At 45.3% G+C, this 20374-nt stretch overlaps 1 protein-coding gene across 8 annotated transcripts in view; it reads left to right on the plus strand.

Annotated features, from left to right (window-relative positions):
- The window catches only part of CUX1 (cut like homeobox 1), a 266716-nt gene that overhangs the window by 180631 nt on the left and 65711 nt on the right, over positions 1-20374 (plus strand). For 6 of the 8 annotated variants that reach the window (XM_081890139.1, XM_081890140.1, XM_081890135.1 and 3 more), the window contains 4 exons: positions 5210-5311; positions 6996-7825; positions 8612-8777; positions 11595-11651. The exons of 1 other annotated variant lie outside the window; for it this stretch is intronic. In XM_081890139.1, coding sequence (XP_081746265.1) covers positions 5210-5311; positions 6996-7825; positions 8612-8777; positions 11595-11651 — 1155 coding nt within the window. The remainder of the gene's footprint in view (positions 1-5209; positions 5312-6995; positions 7826-8611; positions 8778-11594; positions 11652-20374) is intronic. One more of the 8 variants, XM_081890136.1, reaches the window with a different exon arrangement.

A 20374-nucleotide genomic window follows, 5' to 3' on the forward strand; every position in this document is an offset into this window, starting at 1 on the left:
TACACTCACAATCAGATCTTGATGGAATGGATCTGCAAGTCCTCATTATAGGGACAAACCTGGTTAGCATCGTATCAGTGTACATGAAACATGGTATCATGTTAACATGGAAGAAAGGAATTCCTAACCTAAATTAAGGTGGGGGGGAGAGAGTGAGAGAGAGAAATGTGCATTCCTGAGGTTGACTCCTGATTTGTGAACCATGCTTTTCAGGTAGCCAGTGTTTCATCTGCATTGGGGCAGTAAGTATAAAACAAACCATGGGTTAGCATCAAGAGCACTTGCTTCTCCCCCGCTTCCCTCTAATTCTACTGCTGTACTAACTCGTCTCCTTCAAATAGAACTCCTACCTCACAACAGAGCTAAACCTTATTATCATTTATGTTGATCTTATTGGTATTGGTATCTTGTCCTTTCTCCAAGGTTGGCAGCCATGGGAATGCCATTTTATCCCACAAGGCTGGGAGTGAGTGAGTGGGCCAAGGTTGCCCAATGAATTTCATGGCTGAGCAGGGATTTAAACCCTGATTTAATACCACTCTGGCTTTTATAGCCACTAAAGCAATTGATTACTTTGGGGTTACTGGACGCCCAGTTGTCAATCATAAGCAATACTGGTGTGAAAGGTATGTGTGTGTGTGTAAACTGATCCCTCTAGGAAACGTGTGATCCAAGCCATGTTCCCTTCTGCTCTGGTCTTGAACAGATGACAAGGGTGCTGCATGCTGTCGTCAAATGCGTAGATCTGCAGAGTGTGTCACAAAGCTGGAAAAAATGAGAGTTTGGTAGAGGACAAGGGATTCCTGTACCACCTATGGAGGGATTCAGAGGTTGTGAAGCCTTGTTTTCTGCTGCAAGCTGAGTCGATAGGAAATGCAGTGCTCAGGTGCTGCCAAAAATATTGGGCATGGGACACTGCAAGCCGCTTTAGTAAGACACAGAAACGGCACCATGCAGCTCTGAGCCATACCCACTTCCTTGCTTGAAACCCCATTTGGGTTTCAAGCGTTCTCCACCAAGTCAAGAACTAGCAAAAGGTTAATATGGAAGATTGGTGTGGGGGTAAGCTTGGGCCCAGGAAGTTCTGAATTCGAATCACATCTCAGCTGCAAACTCCCTCGTGTTGCCTTAAGCAAGTTGTTTTTATTTATTTTTTAATAATAATAATAATAATAATAATAATTCCAATGCTAAAGGTGACTTCAAAAGCAGTATCAAATGCCGAACACTGCTAGATTAATGCATTTCTTTTCTGGATGTTTGTTTTTAAAGAAATTGAATTGAAACTTCTGTCGTAAGCACACTCACATCATGAGTCCAATGGTGCTTACTTCTGAGCAAGCCTGTATAAGATTGAGGTGTAAAGCCTGTTTTAGAGAGTGGTAGCTAGAGCTGGAACCAAATAAAAGCCAGCCTTGTTGGTCAAAAGGCAATTCAAAGGATACTAACTTTGATGGGCTGCCTCCTGGTCTTGGGTTTTTTCCAGTGTGCCCCCTACCCACTTTCTCTCACCCAAAGCTCTCTGAAATAAGGGCCTTTGTATCTCTCAGCCTCCCCTGTCGAAAACACCTTCTCCCATAGGACCCTGAGTATTAAGATCAGCTGCAGAGGACCTACTCTCTGCCCCGTCTTTGCTGTAATGTAGATGAGCAAATGTGATAGGCTGAAGTTGTTGTGGATTTTGTATTTGACCTGTTCTATTATGGCTTAATTTTATCAGTTGCCTTGGAAGGGCTAAAAAGGAATTGATATACAATAGCTAAATAGAGGATATAAAGAGGCATTGCCTTTTTAACAGTGGCACCATGACTGTAGGCTGCCCTCCCTGGAGAGATTTGGTGTGCCCCTTACCTTTCTGTTTGCAGATGAGAAATTAAACCTTTTTAATGTTTTAATGATCATCTGCTTTTAAGCTTTCACTTTAAACAGCATGGTACTTTTCATGCTGCTATATGTACCGCTTTTGTATTCTCACTGTTCTAACTTTTCTGGCATTAGTTTTCCACTTTACCTCTGAATGCCTTGTTTTAATGGAAACAACAAAGAGTCTTGTGGCATCTTACATATGAACATACTTATTTTTATTTGTGTGCCACCTTTCCACATTTTAAGCCATGCTCAAGGCAGCTTACGAGATGAAAAGAATACGTAACTACAACATAACAAAAGTAGTCGTAAACAATAAATAAAACATTTAAAATACACAACCAAACTGAACAATTTTTGCCTAAATCACAACACGATCTAAAATATAGATACAGCAACTACCCCACCCCCCAAAATCCCAAACAGAACCCTAACCCCCTAAAATCTGTTCAGCAATTCAACTTTTGTAGCTGGAGTCAGTCAGGGTCCTGCCCTCCCAGGCCATGTGGGAAAGGCTTGCAAGGCAGGGAATTGGTCCTGCAGGACTCACAGCCAAGAGGCTAATGAATTTATTACAGCACAAGCTTTTGTGGACTTTGTGGCGTGTCATGGATCTGGTGAAGCCTGTGAAAGTTTATTCCATAATAAATTTGTTGGCCTAGGCTCTTTGCTGTTTGTGTTGCAAAAGATGACTCCTTTGGAAGTTATTTTTACAAGCCACTTCAGATGTATTTTACAGAAAAAGTGGAGTAGAAAAATAACATTTATTAGGAGAATAATACTGCTGTGGCCTGCTTTAGAGGGTAGTACATCTAAGGATTATTGAGATGAAGTATATGTTGCCCTTTGAACGGTAAATAAAATACACACACACACCCACACACACACACACCTCAGTAATAGTAATCTGAGGCATCTAGACATTTTATGTTTGTTGATTTTTCTCTTGGGAGGGTGGGAAGTCAGCTTTTAAATTTTTATTGAATTTGGTGACAATTTTTAAAAAAATGGAAAATCAATAAAAATAATGGGCAAAAAAGTTGATTTTTCTCCACAGGCTTACACTCTAAAGTTTATATGTTGTTGATTTATTTCATATGTTTATATACCACCTTCCTCCTATTCAAGGCGGCTTACAGCATTTAAAAACATCATTATAAAATACAAAGGATTATTTGGTGATTCTGAGTCCTTGAATAGGGCTTCTGTGTATTTCACAAAGCAGAGAACATGTGTAGTACTCTCATTGGGACTGAGAGGGCAGAAGGCAGGGAGCCCACCAGTAGGTGCCGCCAGAGCCAATGACAGGCTGACAGTGGAACCTCAGGTTTCGGATGTAATCTGTGACAGAGGCACATCCGCAACCCACTGCATTCGTAACCTGCAGCACTGTGCAAAACGCGATTTAGCACTTCTGCGCATGCACAAGTGGTGAAACCCGGAAGTAACCCTTTCCAGTACTTCCAGGTTTCCCGCAATCCGCAACCTGAAAGCACGTAACCTGAAGCGTTTGTAACCCGAGGTACCACTGTAATTCTAGTTTTGTCCCCATCTACCTCCTCCCTGCTGAATTCTACAAGGGGCAACCCAGGAGGAAGCTGACAGGCAGGGTCACCCCTTGGACTGGTCGTAAGTCAGGAGATAGTGAGGGGCTAGCTAAGGACAGGCTGAGCCTGGTGGGGCAGTGCCGCACTTACCCTATTGAACCACTCCCCACTGCAAGCCATGCCACGTATTTGTTCCTGATCGTAAATTCTGTGACCCTGAGAAGACCCCATTCATAGAGTCCTCCTAGGCTAGGGGAACTCTTCCCATTTCTGCTCACATTATTACTTTCGCACTGCTTACCTATGAGTATGTAAGACTGGTGTACAAAATAGAAAATAGATTGTAGCAAAACAGAGAATAAAAACTGAATTGGTGTGAATCAACTACTGGGGTGCAAGCAGAGGCGTCTCTTCCATGAGGCAAGAGATGGGCAACTGATGGGTGCCGTCAAGAGCAGCAGGAAAAAAAGACCCCACAGACCTGGCCCTGATGGGATTCACTTGCAGCTCCCATTCATTTTAATAAGGCTTTTGTGGGAGAACTTTATTGTTTATGGTTCTCTGTATCATTGGGGGGGGGGGAGATGAGTGCCAGTTGGATTTTTCCACCATGGATGCCAAAATACCTTGGGGTAACATAAGTTGCTGCCACTTACCACCCAGACTCTCGTAACAGTCCCTACTGCCCTGGAGACATAAGGAACAGGAGCCTATTCTGCCTTAGGCACCCTCCTCATATCCACGTACAGCTTAAGTGCAGGAAGCATGTTCCTGTATCACCGAAAAGGAATACCATGGTACATTTTTAAATCAAGGGTGATGGCACAAAACAGCTTTCAAAATTTTAGGATTTTTCTGCCTCTAGTTTTCTAAAAAGAGAGAATTCATGCTTAAGGAAAAATTAGAATGATATTTTGTCATAATGCCAACTTGGAGAGTGACCAAGATATTTCAAGTGTTCCCTCCCCCTCCTTATGTCCGTTTCCTATTCCAGCCTGCAATACTGTGCTATATTCAGAATAATATTTTGCTTTTGAAATCTAGCAGATTTTTCTCTTTTTTTTTCAAGAAATGTGAGAAAGAACATGCCAATTTGTGCTTTTTAATAACTCTTTGCATTGCTGGTGGGTTGAAAAGAACCACATGTTTTTAAATAGGTCACAGAAATATTGTTATAAATCCTTGTTGCAAGATTACAGTGCTAGAAAACTTTGCCAAATTATCTCGAGATTCAGAGGAGTTTGAGAGGGCGAAGCACAATGGTGAAACACATGCTTCACATGCAGAAAGTTTCAGATTCATTCCTTGGCACCATAAGTTAAGAGGATCTCAGGTGGGAGGCAATAGGGAATCCTTTTCCCCACCAGAGCCTCTCCCTTATGTAGGAGACAGTGCTTGGCTAGATAGTACGGATCAGTATATTTCTTAGATGTGCACCCTACCTCTTGACCAGAGTCCCTAAAGCAGCTCACAACACATCCATACATTACATTGTACCATTTTTAAAAAATCCAGATTGCGCAGGGAAATATAGGATCCAAGGGAAGAGCGAAGACAATATTAAAAAGCAGAATTGTAAAATTCTCAACTGGGGGTGGAGGGCAGCAGTTTGAACCTGCAAAGAAAATACTGCATTTTGCATATGCATAGGAATACCAGATGTGACTTCAGCTCCTTGTTTTATTTATTATGTTCCTCTAGTTCTCTCAAAGTGCTTCGCTGACAACAGATTTTGAATGGAAATGCTGATCCCCAGAAAGTTGATTAACAGCTAATCATTTCCCCCTTTCTTCCAGGTAACATCACCACAAGAATCCGAGCCACAGAGGCAGGCTCTGATGAAGCTATCAAATCCATCCTAGAGCAAGCAAAAAGGGAGCTGCAGGTACAGAAAACAGGTAGGAGCTTCCGGCTGGAGTGACGCTGAACCTCAGGATGCCCTGGAAACTATTGGCAAGAGACTTAAGAGTGTGCAAAAAACTTTAACCAGCCTGTTGTGTGCCACTAAAGGGTTAAGAAAAAACATTGCAGTGTCAGGGACTTTTTAGTTTAGAGCAAAGGTGAGTAAGGGATGACTTGATGGAAGTGTCTAAAACTGAATGGCATGCAAAAAGTGGATAGGGAAGTTTTTCTCCCTCTCTCAGAATGAAGTGGAATGTTGGAAGTTTCAGGAAACTTCAACAGTTAAACTGGTGTGTATGCAGGTTTAGTTATGCACAGAAAGTTAATTAAAATATGATAATGAAATATATTTTTCATGTTCTCACAATCTCCAGTGGATTTTATTTTACATTCAGTTTGGTCACAGAGAAAATGTGTGTGAGAGAGAGGGGGGGGATTATAACATCTCATGGAAAGCAGAATGCAGAGATGAGTGTTTGAAGAAGCCTAGGAACACAGTGGTTTCATTCAAAAATCACACTAGGACTTAGCGCAAATGTGCAGACTCCCAGAGATGAGTTGGTGCCTGCTTTGCTCTTCCCCAGTCATTCTGTTGCACTGATCTAAAGCCATGGTTTGGCATAATGTCATCCAAACCCGGGCTCATGGTTTAGTTCTCTCTAGACTTCCCATGAACTGTAACCAAGGTTTGTCTCATGGTTTATGGCTTGTGGCTTGTCTAGAAGAGCTAAACCATGAGCCCAAGTTCAGATAAGATGCTTAAGCCAAACACAGCTTGGCTCAGTGCAACAAAGCAGTAGAACAATTAGGGAGGAGTGAAGCAAACTCCTTTCTGCGAGTCCACACTCGTGGCGAAGCCGTAATTTTGCTTGGTGTGACATGCAAACTAGGCCAATGAAGTGAAGCAGGACAGAAAATATCCAAGACATGGGTGCAGTGGGTAGGAGAGATGCAGAGGAAAAAGCAAACTGCAACTCCATTGCAGGGGCAGGTTGCTGAGTTCTCTGTCTTCTTGGTCAAAATTATCACAGCTTTGCTGTCTTCATGGTCCCCTCAAGTGTGTGCCGCACTATATGAGCGGCCTAGTAGTTCAGAATGAGAACCGTGTCCTTCTATTCTTTTGATATTGCTTGTGATGTCGGTGACATCACAATTGGTGTCCAGGCGCAAGTCTGATGGCTGTATGGCAATAGCAAACGGTTTGAAAGTCAAGGAATGTGTTGCTCTTTATTCTCTAATATAGAGAACTGGAATGATTAAAACAATGATAAGTAAGATGTTCATATAATCATAGACAACAGAGTGTTGAAAAGTCAAGGACTATTGACCATTCACCAGTTATTCTTGGTATTTTGAGAGGCATGAGAAAGTTAAGGAAAATCTCATGCTTACTGGTAGACCTCAGGGTTCCAGTCAAGTAATTTTGGGAAAGAGCCATCTCTCTTCTCTATTTCCATCAGTTTCTAGTAAAGCACTTCCTCAGTGGTTGGCTTGCAAATTTCAGAAATTTGTTTCTGAGACAAACATTGGAGATTAACCAGTAAATGACTTTTTCTCTGGGCCTGCCTCTCTGGTTTGCACCATGGGGTTGGGGCAATAAGACTTTCATTCCAATGTGTTGGCAAAATCAGTTACGTGGGCCACAACATCTCACCATGCCTTCTTTGTTTATCCCCATAGCTGAGCCGGCTCAGCCACCTTCCACCTCGAGCACTGGTGGGTCCGACGATGCCATCCGCTCCATTCTGCAGCAAGCCCGGCGAGAGATGGAAGCACAGCAGGCCGCCCTCGAACCTGCCTTAAAAGCAACCCCTCTGTCCCAAGCTGAGATCTCCATCTTGTCCCCAAAACTTGTCCCCACGCCCGCCATTTCTTCGGTCGCCAGTTATTCCCCCCTGGCCATGTCCTTGAAGAAGCACTCGTCGTCTGTGGATTCCAGCATCTCCTCCCTGCAGACTCTTTCTGGTCTGAAGAAGGAGGCCCAAGAGGCCCCCATCCTGGACCTCCACGGGATGTCTGATTCAACGCAAGGGGTGCTGAGGCACGTTAAAAATGAACTGGGGCGCAGCGGGGTGTGGAAGGACCACTGGTGGAACACTGTGCAGCCTGACAGAAGAAATGCCGCCCCTCCAGATGACCCCAAAGTGGAGGAAACCACCAGCGGGAAGGAGAAGGCCAGCAGCCAATCTCGGTCGGACCGTAACCAGCAGCTTCAAGGGCCTTCCTCTTCGGACTACTGGAAAGAGTGGCCCAACGCGGAGTCACCCTATTCCCAGAGCTCTGAACTGAGTGTGACAGGGGCAAGCCGCAGCGAGACGCCGCAGAACAGCCCCCTCCCTTCCTCCCCCATTGTCTCTTTAGCAAAGCCATCTAAACCTTCCGTTCCTCCATTGACCCCCGAGCAGTATGAGATTTATATGTACCAGGAAGTGGATACAATAGAGCTAACCCGTCAGGTCAAAGAGAAGCTAGCGAAGAATGGCATCTGCCAAAGGATATTTGGGGAAAAGGTAAGCGCTTAGCTAGAGCTAGTTTGTTGGTTTGTGTGCCTTGTGATGGTGGCTTTATGACCGTCTGGGACGTTATCTGCAGAAGGAGAGAATGGCAAATTTATCTGATTTATTAATTTGCATATTTCATTCATCTTCTTGTAAGAACCTGTGTTTTTCAAAGAATTGGGGTTTGAAGGCAAACCAGAAAGAGGGAGACTCTCCAACAAGAGGCTTATTGGGAGTAAGAGCCACAGAATTGTGGAAGTGGAGATGGTAGAAGAATGATGCCAAACATCTATCCCCTGCTTGCTGAGTGGCAGAAAACTGCTCGGTGTCTTCCAGCACAAGGGTGTTGTGTGAGTCTCCCAGGTCATCTTCTTTGGCGATCACTCGTAACCGAGTAAGATTGTCTTCCATAAACACAGTTTTAACAATGAGTCCGTAAGTGACTGTGGAAGCCAATTCTGGATCCACACATCCTTCCACAGTGGGGACATTGGTTTCCAGGCAGGAGTTGATCATGGTGTGGATTTTGCCAAGCGTGCCTTCCTCTTAGCACGTTTCTCCCTTTTGTCCTGATTTTGAGTGTCTTCAAAGCCCATGACACCTTTCTATCTGTTGTGGCACCCAGCACTCTTCCTGCCAGCAGGTTGAAGAAGGCAGTGTGTGGCACCACCTCTCCTCTAAAAGGTGTCTCTCTTGAGGAATAAGAGCTGTATGTGGCCTGCAGGCCACCCCCTGATCTTCCCAGTTCCAATCCAGGGCACTGTTAATCCCGTGTCCTCTGTGGTTGCTTCCCTCCAGGTGCTGGGCCTCTCCCAGGGCAGCGTCAGTGATATGCTGTCCCGGCCAAAGCCATGGAGCAAGTTGACGCAGAAAGGCCGCGAGCCATTCATCCGCATGCAGCTCTGGCTAAACGGTGAACTGGGGCAGGGAGTCTTGCCATCCCAAGGGCAGCCCCAAGGCCAGGGTAAGTAGACAGCTGGACTCTTTTGGTGGTTTTTTTAATGCCATACACATTTAGACTGTAGTGCTAAATCTTTTTCAGCTGGAGGGCTGCATTCCTTTCTAGAGAATATTTCAAGGTGGGTGGGGGTGAGCACGTGCAGGTTGGGACCAAAGTCGCAAACACACCCTATTCCCACTCAAACATCTTTCTCTCTCTCTTACACACACACGTGCATAAAGCATCAGTGGTTTTTGTCTACCCTTCAGAGAATAGGTAACTGAGTGCCTCCAGAGCTGCCACTCGCCAGTGTTGAGAAGGCAGCTGCTGTTTTGGTGTGTTTTCTGGCTCCTGGGCAGTGTCTGAAGGGGGAAATGCCCTGCAGTAGGAAAAAAATGCAGCCTGATGTGTGTGCAACACTGTGGCCATGGCCACAAACACCCTTTCAGCAGAATCACCCCCTCCCTTACTAGTATTGCATAAGATGACGGAGTGGACTGCAGCTGCCACCTTTCCCTTATCTTTGGGCCCGATAAGCTCCCCAGTGGGTGAGTGGTTGCCCTACATTTAGAAACAAGATTAAGGCAGGAGGCATTCCCACCCAAACCCAAAAAAACCCCATAAGTTGGGCTTCCCTAAGGAAGAATTGAGCAATTCCAGGAAAAGGTGAAGCTGCACTCTCTTTCAATGCACTCATGCCTGCAACCTGTATGCCTCCGTAAATGTGCTGGACGGAGGGTACCTGCATCCCTTGGTGGTGTTTCTCAATGCTGGGGCTTCAGGAACTCAAGTTGCACCTGTTTTTCCGCCTCCCTTTCCTTCAGCATCCTTGCCTCAAGATGGAGGGCACAAGTTAGCCTTGCAAAGTGGTCCACTTAACTGTGGAATTATGTGGGAGGCTTGAGCTATTCCTTTCTTTGCTTAGAGTCCTTCCTTTTACAGTTAAAGGGCATCGGGGACTAGAAGTGAGTTGGTCCACCCATCCTCCACCATCCTATTCAGAACGATTCCACATGAATCCGATTAACTTGGAGGACATTTGCCAAGTGTTGGAAAGCAATTTGAATTTAATTTGGATCCATTCTGAATCAGCAAAGCCACTAATCCTCCATCTGACCCCCTGACCCCAGACATCTCTAAGAGTCTGATGGGGCTATCATACAGCCTGCACTTTCCCTACCCTTGACTTGCAAAAATGGGGGTGGGGGGCTAGAAGTAGCTGCTTTAATAGGGTCAGGAATATTTGCAGCAACACATGGAAGCATGGAAACTGCATGCTGTGTGGTTCTCTAGTGTCCTCTGGCTTAAGGCAGCTTCCTGGGGCTTATCACAGTGCTTCCCAGGAGCTCTCTCAGTCATCCCACCAGCCTTGGGAAGTTTGCAGATAAAACCATCTACTTCAGATCAGTCCAAACTCTGGAGGGGTCTTGGATCCTATTTCAAATGGATCTAGAATGCGGATGAAATAAATCCAATACCTAGCGCCTCCATTTTAAGATTCCACCCCATCACCAAGCAGACTCATTACCTAAACTAATTAAGGTAATTTTCAGGCCTTGCTTCTATGCAGAGAGAATATTAAATGCCTTTCAAGGGGGAGAGTTTAACAAATAGCAGATCAAACTGGTGCATTTGGGCAGGATTTAATTGGATAGTTTTTATTTGTGGCTGAAAGCACCAAGTGGGTGTGGAAGAAAGGCACAATTTCATTAGGATGAGGCTTTAAAGGGCTTGGCAAAGGCCTGCTAGAGAGGGCATTTCTAAATTATCTGAAAGAAACTTAAATATGATGCAGAGACTGTTGACCATCACAAGGGAAGGTCCCGTGCTTCCTGGCATTTGCATATTGGGTGAACAGCTGAAATCATGGAGAATGTTGACAAAGGGCTACTTGATAACTGTCCAGTTGATCTCTGGATTTTTCACACTTACTAGATTTTACAGAATTGTCCACTTCCTCTTGTGATTGTCAAAACTGCATTTGGACACTTCTTGTAATATAAATGTTGAACCACACAAGCAGAAGTAAAACTGGCTGCTTATGAGGCACTTAACTGTGTGGAACCAACCTTATTTGCCTCTTCTGTATGCATGGTAGGGGTGAGCGAGAGAGCCCTTCTTGTTCCATCAACCAGGTTTGCCTTGCGCACCCTGGAGCATCCATGCACGGGTATCACATTTTAATAGGGTGCATACCTAAATCACACAGTCTATTCCTCAGTCAGTCAGGGGTGGGGAAATGAATCAATCACACCATTTGGGCCTATAGGCATTGGATTTTACATATGTTGTGCCCTTTGCAAATGCAGTATTTGGGAGTGTTGCTCCATAGGCAGGTTCTTGCTCCTCTACCATATGTAGAGAGCAGATAACTGTGGGTATCCTCTGTACCTGCCCTAGAGTCTCCTCCAAACTATCCCCTGGATCAGAGACGGGGAGCCTGTGGCTCTCTAGATACTGCTTACTACAAAATCTCAACATCCCAGACTGCTGGTTATGTTGGCTGGGGCCGAGGGGAGTGCAACAACATCTGGAGAGTTGCAGGTTCTCCACATCTGATCTAGGTTTAAAGTAGGGGTGTCTAACTCCAGGCCCTCCAGAAGTTCCTGGAGTCCAGCTTCAGCCCCAGAAAGCATGGCCAGTGATCAGGAATGATGGGAGTTGTAGTTCAGCAGCAGGTTCCACTTTCCTGGTATAAAGGAATGGGAATTGAGCTGGTTTGATATTGTGCTGCTTTTATCTGTTAGTCCTGGGCCATTTAATGACCCTCATTTTGCTGGCAAGTTGTGGGCTATGTTCCTCTCCTATCTCTTCCTGATAGTCCTCCTTTTCTTTCTCCAGTTCTTCACTCTGTGTCATCACTGCAAGATTCCCTTCAGCAGGGATGCGCAAGCTCAGGTAATCAGCTGCTTTCTTACAAAATCTTTTGCTTGGTTGCGTTGTGTTTTGGCTTCTACATGGGGCGTGGGGGAGCATCCTATGTTCCATTCTCTTCTGCTGTGTTGGAATTGCACCTTCCATTTCCTGGTCCCCCCCCCCCCTTCAAAAAGTTAAAAGGTTTAATTCCTCATTTTCCCCCAGTTACTCTGTCTTTGGTTTTTGTTTTGTTTTTACTTGTTAAAGTGCATAGCCTGCCTTAAGATTCAGGAATTGCATTATGTTTAAAACCCACAGTGCCGCAACTAAAATCTAACTAATTGAGCAGCATCAGACAAATGACAAACATAGCTTAACACACACACACACACCACTTTTAGTGAGATGCCTAGAGGTCAAAAAGGAGGGAGACAAACCTTTCTAAGAAGGGAGTTTCAAAGCTTGGGTGCCACCATCGAGAATGCCTCGTCCCAAGTAATCTACTGAGTTTCTGGAATTAATAGCTCCATGTGTGTTGTCCTTTGGGTAGCAGAGGTGTTCAGTGGATTGTGTTCATTCTGCTTGGGGTGGAGTGGGGGAATTCCTTGGTTTTGTACTAGATGACAATTCAAATTAGAAAGATAGTCCTATAATTCACATTAAGCGCTACAGGATCATAGCAGTTGAGGGTGATGGATAAGCCAAGACGTCTCTTGTTCAGATTTTGCCTCTGCGATGAACTTCATAGGTAGCCTTTGTCAAACTACTCTCTCTCCCATTGGCTGTCTTTGTCCCTCCTCTATGTGAAGTATAGGGGTAGTTTGTCTTAATGGTCACTAGGGTGGTATTTCCCTGCCACTTCTGGTAGCCTCTGACCAGGGGCAGAGGAAGGGGGATGCGGTTGGCACGGGCCACCCTGGGTGTCACCACTGGGGGGGGGGGTGACAAAATGCCAGACGGCACTCACCATAGGGCCTGCAGCGCACCCGAGCCACACGTCTCTCCTGGGAGTGACACAGTAGCTTGAGTGCCTGCAGACTCCGCGCTGCCCCAAACGGTCCGCCCACTGCCTCCCCCCAGCTGTAGGGCAGCTGAGTGGAAGGAGGCAGGCAGACTCCTCAGAGGCCCCACGAAGCATCCTGCCTTGGCTTTTATGGAAGCTGCCCAGAGTGGCTGGGGAGGCCCAGCCAGATTGGTGGGGTATAAATAATAAATTATTATTATTATTATTATTATTATTATTATTATTGGCCCGGCCCGGCCCGCCCCATGGGCGGCTGGCCCCGCCCCTGGGCTCAGGGCACGCACGCTGCCACAGGTGCCCAATTGGCTTGCTCCGCCGCTGCCTGTGACACCCCAGTGTCAACCACCATGTTTTATTAGGAGACTGTGCACTTGTGAATTCTGTTTTAAGGCAACTTCACGGTACAGACTCTTCCCTGGAGTGGATCCACAGAAAGGGGTGCTAGAAGTGACTGGCTAGTCAGTTTGAACGGTGCTGCTTTATAAGAGAGTTTTTGTACAGCTCATTCACAAGGCATCTTCTTTTCCAATATACTGGTTCTAACTTTATAAAGATTTGAAGACACAAGCAGGGAAGCAGAACTGAACTCAGTGTGCTCATCTTCATGGCGTGTGTATCACCTTGGGTCTGCCCGTCTCCATTCTAAAATGGAACTCTTAATTTGCTGATACAGTCCAGGGTAATCCTGGGGGACTTTCAGATTTCTCGTTTTATTTGTCTTTCTTTTTGAGTCCCATTCATCATTCCAGGCTTCATGCTGCTCAGGGAATTGTGGCTGTTATGGAATGCAGTAAGAGGTGGGGTTTTTTCTAAAGTGAAAATCCTGAGATAATGTGTATTGTGACATGCACAAATCCATTTTGGTGAAACTTCTGGCAGTGATACTTCTTTCTAACATCACAGGGAGGTGTGGTAGGCAAAAGAGCCACTGGCTACCAGTGGCTGGGCTGTTCAAACCCTGGAAAGGGGAAGGGCAGGGTAAAAAGATGTAGGAACATGAGAAAGCCTGGAACCTTGTTGGACTCCAATTCCATCAGCCCCAGCCAGCGTGGTCAGGGATGATGGGAGTTGTAATCCACAGGTTTCCCTGCCTTCAGTATGCCAAGGAAGATGTGGAGATTAGGGACGTATGTTGGGGCTTAGAAGAGGGAGTGATACAGCAGGAAGGGGCAGCAGAATCAAGAGGGGAAGGGAAGCTGGGTGAAGCTCTGGGCAGAGAAAAAAAGGGGCACATGGCCAGGAGCTCAAAAGATGAAAAACCTCATAATTGATTTGAAGTAACAGGTCAAATTATCGACTGCAAGCCTGTAGCTGCTTATATGGCACTTTAAAGCCGCAAATATTATAAAGAGACACTCTTCTTCCAAAGAAAACATTTCCTTGGGAAACTCTGGTTCTGCATCTGCAAAATGTGAATTGTGGCATCCTATTCTCACCGCCATGCTCTTTGGGGAACAAATGAAGCTGATTAAAACAAAAACAAAAAAAAACAAAAAACCCGTTGCATGTGAAAAGTGCAATCTGGAGGATAATTTGAATTGGCATTTGCTCTAAGGCTCCTTAGGAAGGAAGTAAATGTTGAAGCAGAGTTCCTACTTGAAGGCAGCATTTTGGAGAGGGTTTTGTGCAACTTGAGTTAAATGAATTACATGTGTGAGGACATTGAACTAGGTTCTACTTACAGTTTTCCATTAATAATTGGGCTGCCTTGAAACCTAACCTGGCAATTCTAAGATGGGAATATAAATTCTGGGGACTGGTATAAGGGGTCTGCAAGATTAAATTTTATACCATTCTGCAAGGGGACAGGTTGATTTTGTTACCCATCTCAAAGCATTGGGATTGGGTGGAGCAAAGATCTGTGGCTGTTTCTAATGATTTATTGCAAAGGTGGGCAGACTTCTCCCTTGTAGGATCTACTTGGTTTTTACTAGAACGCCAAGATCTACCAACCAGAGCCGGACGTAAAAGACATCTAGTTAGAGAGCAGAGTGCCTCTGAACACATTTAGAACCTTAGGTGTTGGTTTACAGTAGCAGAACTCAACTGAGTTCACAGTCCTTTTGCACAGAAGTCTGCTTCTTTTTAGCTTTCTTCATTTCAGCAATGTACTTGAGGTGAAAAAAAGTAAGAGGAGGGTGTTGTTGCTGCTGTTAAACTCTTGCCAATCTGCCGCCAATGACCCAGAGAATTTCCTTTTGGTCCTAACCTAACTTCTGCATGGCCCTGTCTTATAGGCACAGTACTCAGAAATCTAGCTACTTTGCTTCCTGCCCCCTTTTCCTTGGGCCTGTCCTTAAAGGTTCTTCCATCTGTTGTCTTTCAGGGCTTAATAGTTTTTGGATGGTCAGCATACAGGGTGGCCCAAAAGTAGGAATACTTTTAATTAATAAATAAAAGGATTGTTTTTCTTTACTGATATTGTGAATGATGAGATCTTGAGTCAAGGACAAAGAAAGTAGATTCTAAAGCAGTATGCCTACTTTTGGGCCACCCTGCTAATTGTCTATACTGCTAATTATCTTTACTTAGAGAATGTATACTGCTGTCTTCCTCTCCCACCCCTTAGAGGAGCTGATACGATGGTCAGGTAAATAATAAAGCACACCAGTGCAAGTAGATAAATAGGTACGGCAAGCAATGGGAAGGTAAACGGCATTTCCGTGCGCTCTGGTTTCCGTGACAGTGTCCCGTTGTGCCAGAAGCGGTTTAGTCATGCTGGCCACATGACCTGGAAAAGCTGTCTGCGGACAAACGCCAGCTCCCTCGGCCTGAAAGCAAGATGAGCACCACAGCCCCATAGTCGCCTTAGACTGGACTTAACCGTCCAGGGGTCCTTTACCTTTACCTATGCTAACATCTAAAACTGTAAGTCTAAAAGGCCTGGGGAAATGAAAAGGTCTTCCTCTGGTGCAAAAAAGAAATCCAAATCATTACCAGCCAAGTCTCCCTAGAGGAAGTATTCCAGCGTCAAGGCGCCCTAAATTAACTACAGTGGTACCTCAGGTTAAGTACTTAATTCGTTCCAGAGGTCTGTTCTTAATCTGAAACTGTTCTTAACCTGAAGCACCACTTTCACTAATGGGGCCTCCTGCTGCTGCTGCGCCGCCAGAGCACGATTTCTGTTCTCATCCTGAAGCAAAGTTCTTAACCTGAAGCACTATTTCTGGGTTAGCGGAGTCTGTAACCTGAAGCGTATGTAACCTGAAGCGTATGTAACCCCAGGTATCCCTGTACTAAGTTCCTTTTCCACCCACAGCTCCCTTGCCTTCCTCTGCATCTTCTGCCCCTCACCTTCTCCTCCTTCAGCCTCTCTGGGATCTTTCCTATCAGCTCTTTCAAGCTAATGACTTTGGGGTTTCTAAAGAGTACAGAGCTTTGCCATGCAGGAGGGCTTGACATCTGCCCTCTGCTTGCTGGAAGAGCTGCTAGTTTACCATCACGCAGCAAGAGGGTCACAGTTGGGGGGACAGCACCAGGCGCTCTGCACTTCCTTGGCAGCTGGTGGAAGCAGTTGGCAATGGCTCCTGACAGCCAGGTGGCATTTCCCGTTGGGTGCCGCTGCAACTGGCAGGGGGTCGCCTTAGCACTGGGCCGCCTGAGGGAGCCTGCCTTCCTGAAGGAGCTGGAGGGGAAATGGCATTGAGGGCATGTGAGGTGAAGGGTGCATGTCTGAGCATGAACTCCGGCACTTCCTTGGATGGGGTCCCAGAGCGAAGCATAAACAAACCTAGGTTTAGATCCCTGAAACAAAGAAAATTGTTTCCTTGCTAGGAAAGTGAATGCCTTGCGACTTTTAGTGGTTCTTTCAGAACGGAACCTTTAAAATAAAATTTGAAAATAGCCTGGATCAAACCATTGATCTGTCTAGCCCCAGGCAATCTACTGTGGCTCGTCTTTCAGACATGCAATCTGAGCTATTTTTCCTGGGGATTGGCTATGAGTTCTTCTGCTTGCAAAGCATGTGCTGTGAGTCCTCCTCGGGTTGTGACTGTTCCTTAGACCTCCTAGAACCTAAGATCCTTTAGCTGGAGAAGTCAGGGATGGAATTTGGAAGCTTTTGCATGCAGATCAGTTAGTCTAATACGAAGCACTCGGTCGCTTGGTCCATCTAGCCCAGCTTTGCCCCTGGATTGGCAGTGACTCTTCATAATCTCAGGCTGAGGCCTGCTGCCTGGCATCCTTTAAAACAGCCTTTCCCCACCTCATTCCCTCCAGATGTTTTGAGCTACAACTCCCATCATATCAGCCAGCAAAACCTGGGATTGAACCCAGAGATCTTCTTTGCGAATAACAGTATATTTAAAACCACTTCAGAGCTTTTGTAAGGGCTCACAGGATTTCTTGCTTCTCCATACATAGCAGTTCCATCCATGTAGAGAGCAGCTCTGCAAAAAAGAAGGGCCCGTCTCCTTGACACACTTGTTCTCTGCAAGGAATGCTCAGTCTCATGGTCTGAAGTGGTGCAGTGAAGATGCAGGTTAAGAATGACATTCTGACACACCAAAATTCCATCATTCCTCAGAATAACGAATTATTTCCATTACTAGAATTTTGTCACATAGTCTTGCACTGAGAACAGGTAGCAGATGTCATCTCTCCTTTCCCTCTGTCCCCCTCCATTTCTTCTCATACTATCCATTTATTTATTTATTACTTTTGTTGCATTTTTGATTATTTTCTCCCCTCCTTTTCCCCGCCCCCAACTTCCCATTTAGGAACTCAGATCCTAAAATAGTGCCAATTTCAACTGGCAGATGTTTTGTGTGCCCTTTTGCAAAAGGGACTGAAATTAGCCTGTCACTTGGTACCTAAATAAAGCAGCTTGAAACTGCCTTTTGTCCAAAAACTTCACAATTGCTACCCTCAGAGGTTGCAGTGTTTTGTTTTATCTGATGGGGGGGGGCAGAAAGAACATATTATGCAAGCAATAGCGTGGAAGCGTAGGCAGGAGAAGGGATGGCTGCAAATAAACGTCCCAGGCACGATCCAGCAGCAGCAAGCCCTATCAGGACCTTTGAATCTAGCTGTGATCTAGTCCCAGTGAAAGAAGATTGGATTATGAAGATGACAGAACATGCTGAGTTGGCTAGATTAACTGTGAGAATTAAAGAACAGAATGAAGAAAAAAAAATCAAAAAATAGAAATATTTTGTGGATTACTTGAAAAAAACACCCCTATGGTTATGTTAAAACATATGCAGTATAGCAGCGGATGAAAATTGAAGTTTAATAATTTATAATCAGTGTTTATAATGGGTAAAATATAAGTAATATAGCAGCTTTATAAGGTAAGAAAAGAACACCATGGGAAGTCAACGGATCTGAGAGATTTATTCTTTGTAAAATTTGAAAAGTTAATTTTAAAAATGTTATAAAAAAAGAAACTAGCTGTGATCTGGACATTGAGGAGGAGGTTGCAAGGGCCAGGTCAGGTTCCGGCTCAGAGCTAATTGCTGAAGATAGGAAGGCCATTGCACCTGAGGCTGTTAGGCAGGAGCCGCCAGACAAACATCCCAGAAGGGCCAAAGCCTTTCCTGAGTTTGAAGAACCAGATCCTTCCCAACACATATCACCAGTCCGGTAACACAAGGAGTGAGCCTATGGAGCAGTGCCCATATTCAGGGTTGACCCTTTCAGGCTCCGATATTCTCCTCAGGGTGGTTAGGCTTGGAGGAGGCAGTCTGGAAACGGAGGCTGAAAAGGCCCCAGTCTTATCCCAGCCTTTGTCAAAGCAAGTTGCTCACTTAGAGCTGTCCATGTTCACGCAACCTGTTTCCAAACCTTGCTGCAGTCTCCATGGTATGCAGCAACCAAAACATGACAAGTGCTCTCTTGCATAAGCCCCTTCCGTTTCAGTGAGGCTTGTGCAGGACAAAATCTTGTTTGACTGGGCCCCAACCGCTGGGAAGGAGCCAGCATTACAATGCCTTAATATAAATCTTGCAGTGCAGTGATGTCTGGAATACTGTGCACAGTCCCAGTCAGTTCTACTCAAAAATGGCACCGCAGAGCAGGAAAACAGGCCAGTCAGGTGGCTGGAGCGTTCTCTCTACCAGCAAAGGCTGAATCATTTGAGGTTTTTCCGTTCAGGAAAAAGACAACTAAGTGGGGCACAATCATGGGTTACAGACACAATGTGGAGAAAGTGGATAGAGATTTCCCCCCCCCTCCTAATACAATAACTTGAAATTCATTGGTCATGAGGATTCAGAAATGACATGTCGCAAAACAGGGTTTTCTCCCTCCTTCACGATACTGGAACCAACAAAGATGGAAGGCCTTCTTCACACCGTGCACAGAATTTGCTGCCATAAGATTTAGCGATGGCTGCCAGCTTGAATGGCTTTAAAAAGGGATTTGGTGCATTCAGGATGGTCTGCCCATCAAATGGCGCCTGTATGCTGCTCTCCAGGATCAGAGGCAGCATGGGGGACAGAAACAGCAGGAGAAGCCTATAGTCTTCATGTCCAGCTTACGGGTTTCCCAGAGGCATCTTGGTTGGCCACTGTGAGAAACAGGCTATAGACGTGAGTTTTCATCTGATCAGCCTGGGTCTGCTCTTACATTCTTAATATGTGATTAATTTCTGGAATTTAGTGCTACAAGATGTGATGGTGGTTGCCAGCTTGCCGTAAGAGGAGACGTTTTGTCAATTGCTGTTAGTGTGGTGGCCAACTGGGGCCTCCATATTCAGAGGCAGCATGGTGCTGAATGCCAATTGCCTTCATGCCGTGCTTCCAGCTGACCACCAAGTAGCAGCCTTTAAGCTCTGCTGGGGAGCTTCCTGGAGGCATCTCTTTGGTCACTGTGGAAAATAAGAAGCTGGACTAGAGTACCTTCGTCCTCATCCCTTTAATGTTCTTTATGGTTGCCGTTTTCCTTTTCTTTCATGTTTATAATTAGACACAATTAAACACATGTAAGGCTGCGACAGACAGGGACTGCTTGTTTGTTTTTCGGCTTTGTGAAGCACGTACAAAAACGTAGGCGTTTTATAAATAACGGGAGGAGCAGCAACTCCTGGAGAAGTTCTCCTACGTAAGCCTCCTGTTTGTTTCAGCGAGGTTTGCCCAGGCCAGGAGAACTTCCCAGTGATCTTCTCTCTATATTTTTATCTTCTGTTCCGGCAGAATTGATTTCCTGCCACCTCTTCAACCTATGATTATTTAAAATGAGAAAAGTAACTTGAAAATGCACTAATTGCAACGGGGAGGGGAGGGAGCAGAAGAGAAGGGGAAACACTGAGCAAGGGGAGAGGGAGGGAGGGAGGGAGGGAGGGAGGGAGGGAGGGAGGGAGAGAGAGAGAGAGAGAGAGAGAGAGAGATTTAGGCCCAGGGCTGGGTTAGCATTGGGACTCCCCAGGGGCAACAGAAAGATGTTATAATCAATTACCACATCATAACACTGATGTATGATAATTACTGAGTCTTCCTCCTGAGAGAGTACAGCATTTGGCTGGGATGCGGCTCGTTCATGGTCCACTGCCTGATTAATATGCAAATAATAGGCTGATTGCATGATGAATGCGGAAAATGAGTTGGCTGATAGCGCATCCACCGAAGCGGGAAGATGATAAATTACTTTTTACTGACTGTCCTACATTTAAGTACCCTCTCTCAACAATTTTTTTTAATCACAAATTAAGGAAAGCAGGATGGCGCAAATGTGAGGATGTGTAAAATAATGTACCTTAATAGCTTTTATTATAACTTCGGGGCGGTTTGCAGGAGCATTGTTC

This window comes from Podarcis melisellensis (assembly GCF_964234715.1).
Source record: "Podarcis melisellensis genome assembly, chromosome: 15".
In the NCBI taxonomy this organism is placed as follows: Eukaryota; Metazoa; Chordata; class Lepidosauria; order Squamata; family Lacertidae; genus Podarcis; species Podarcis melisellensis.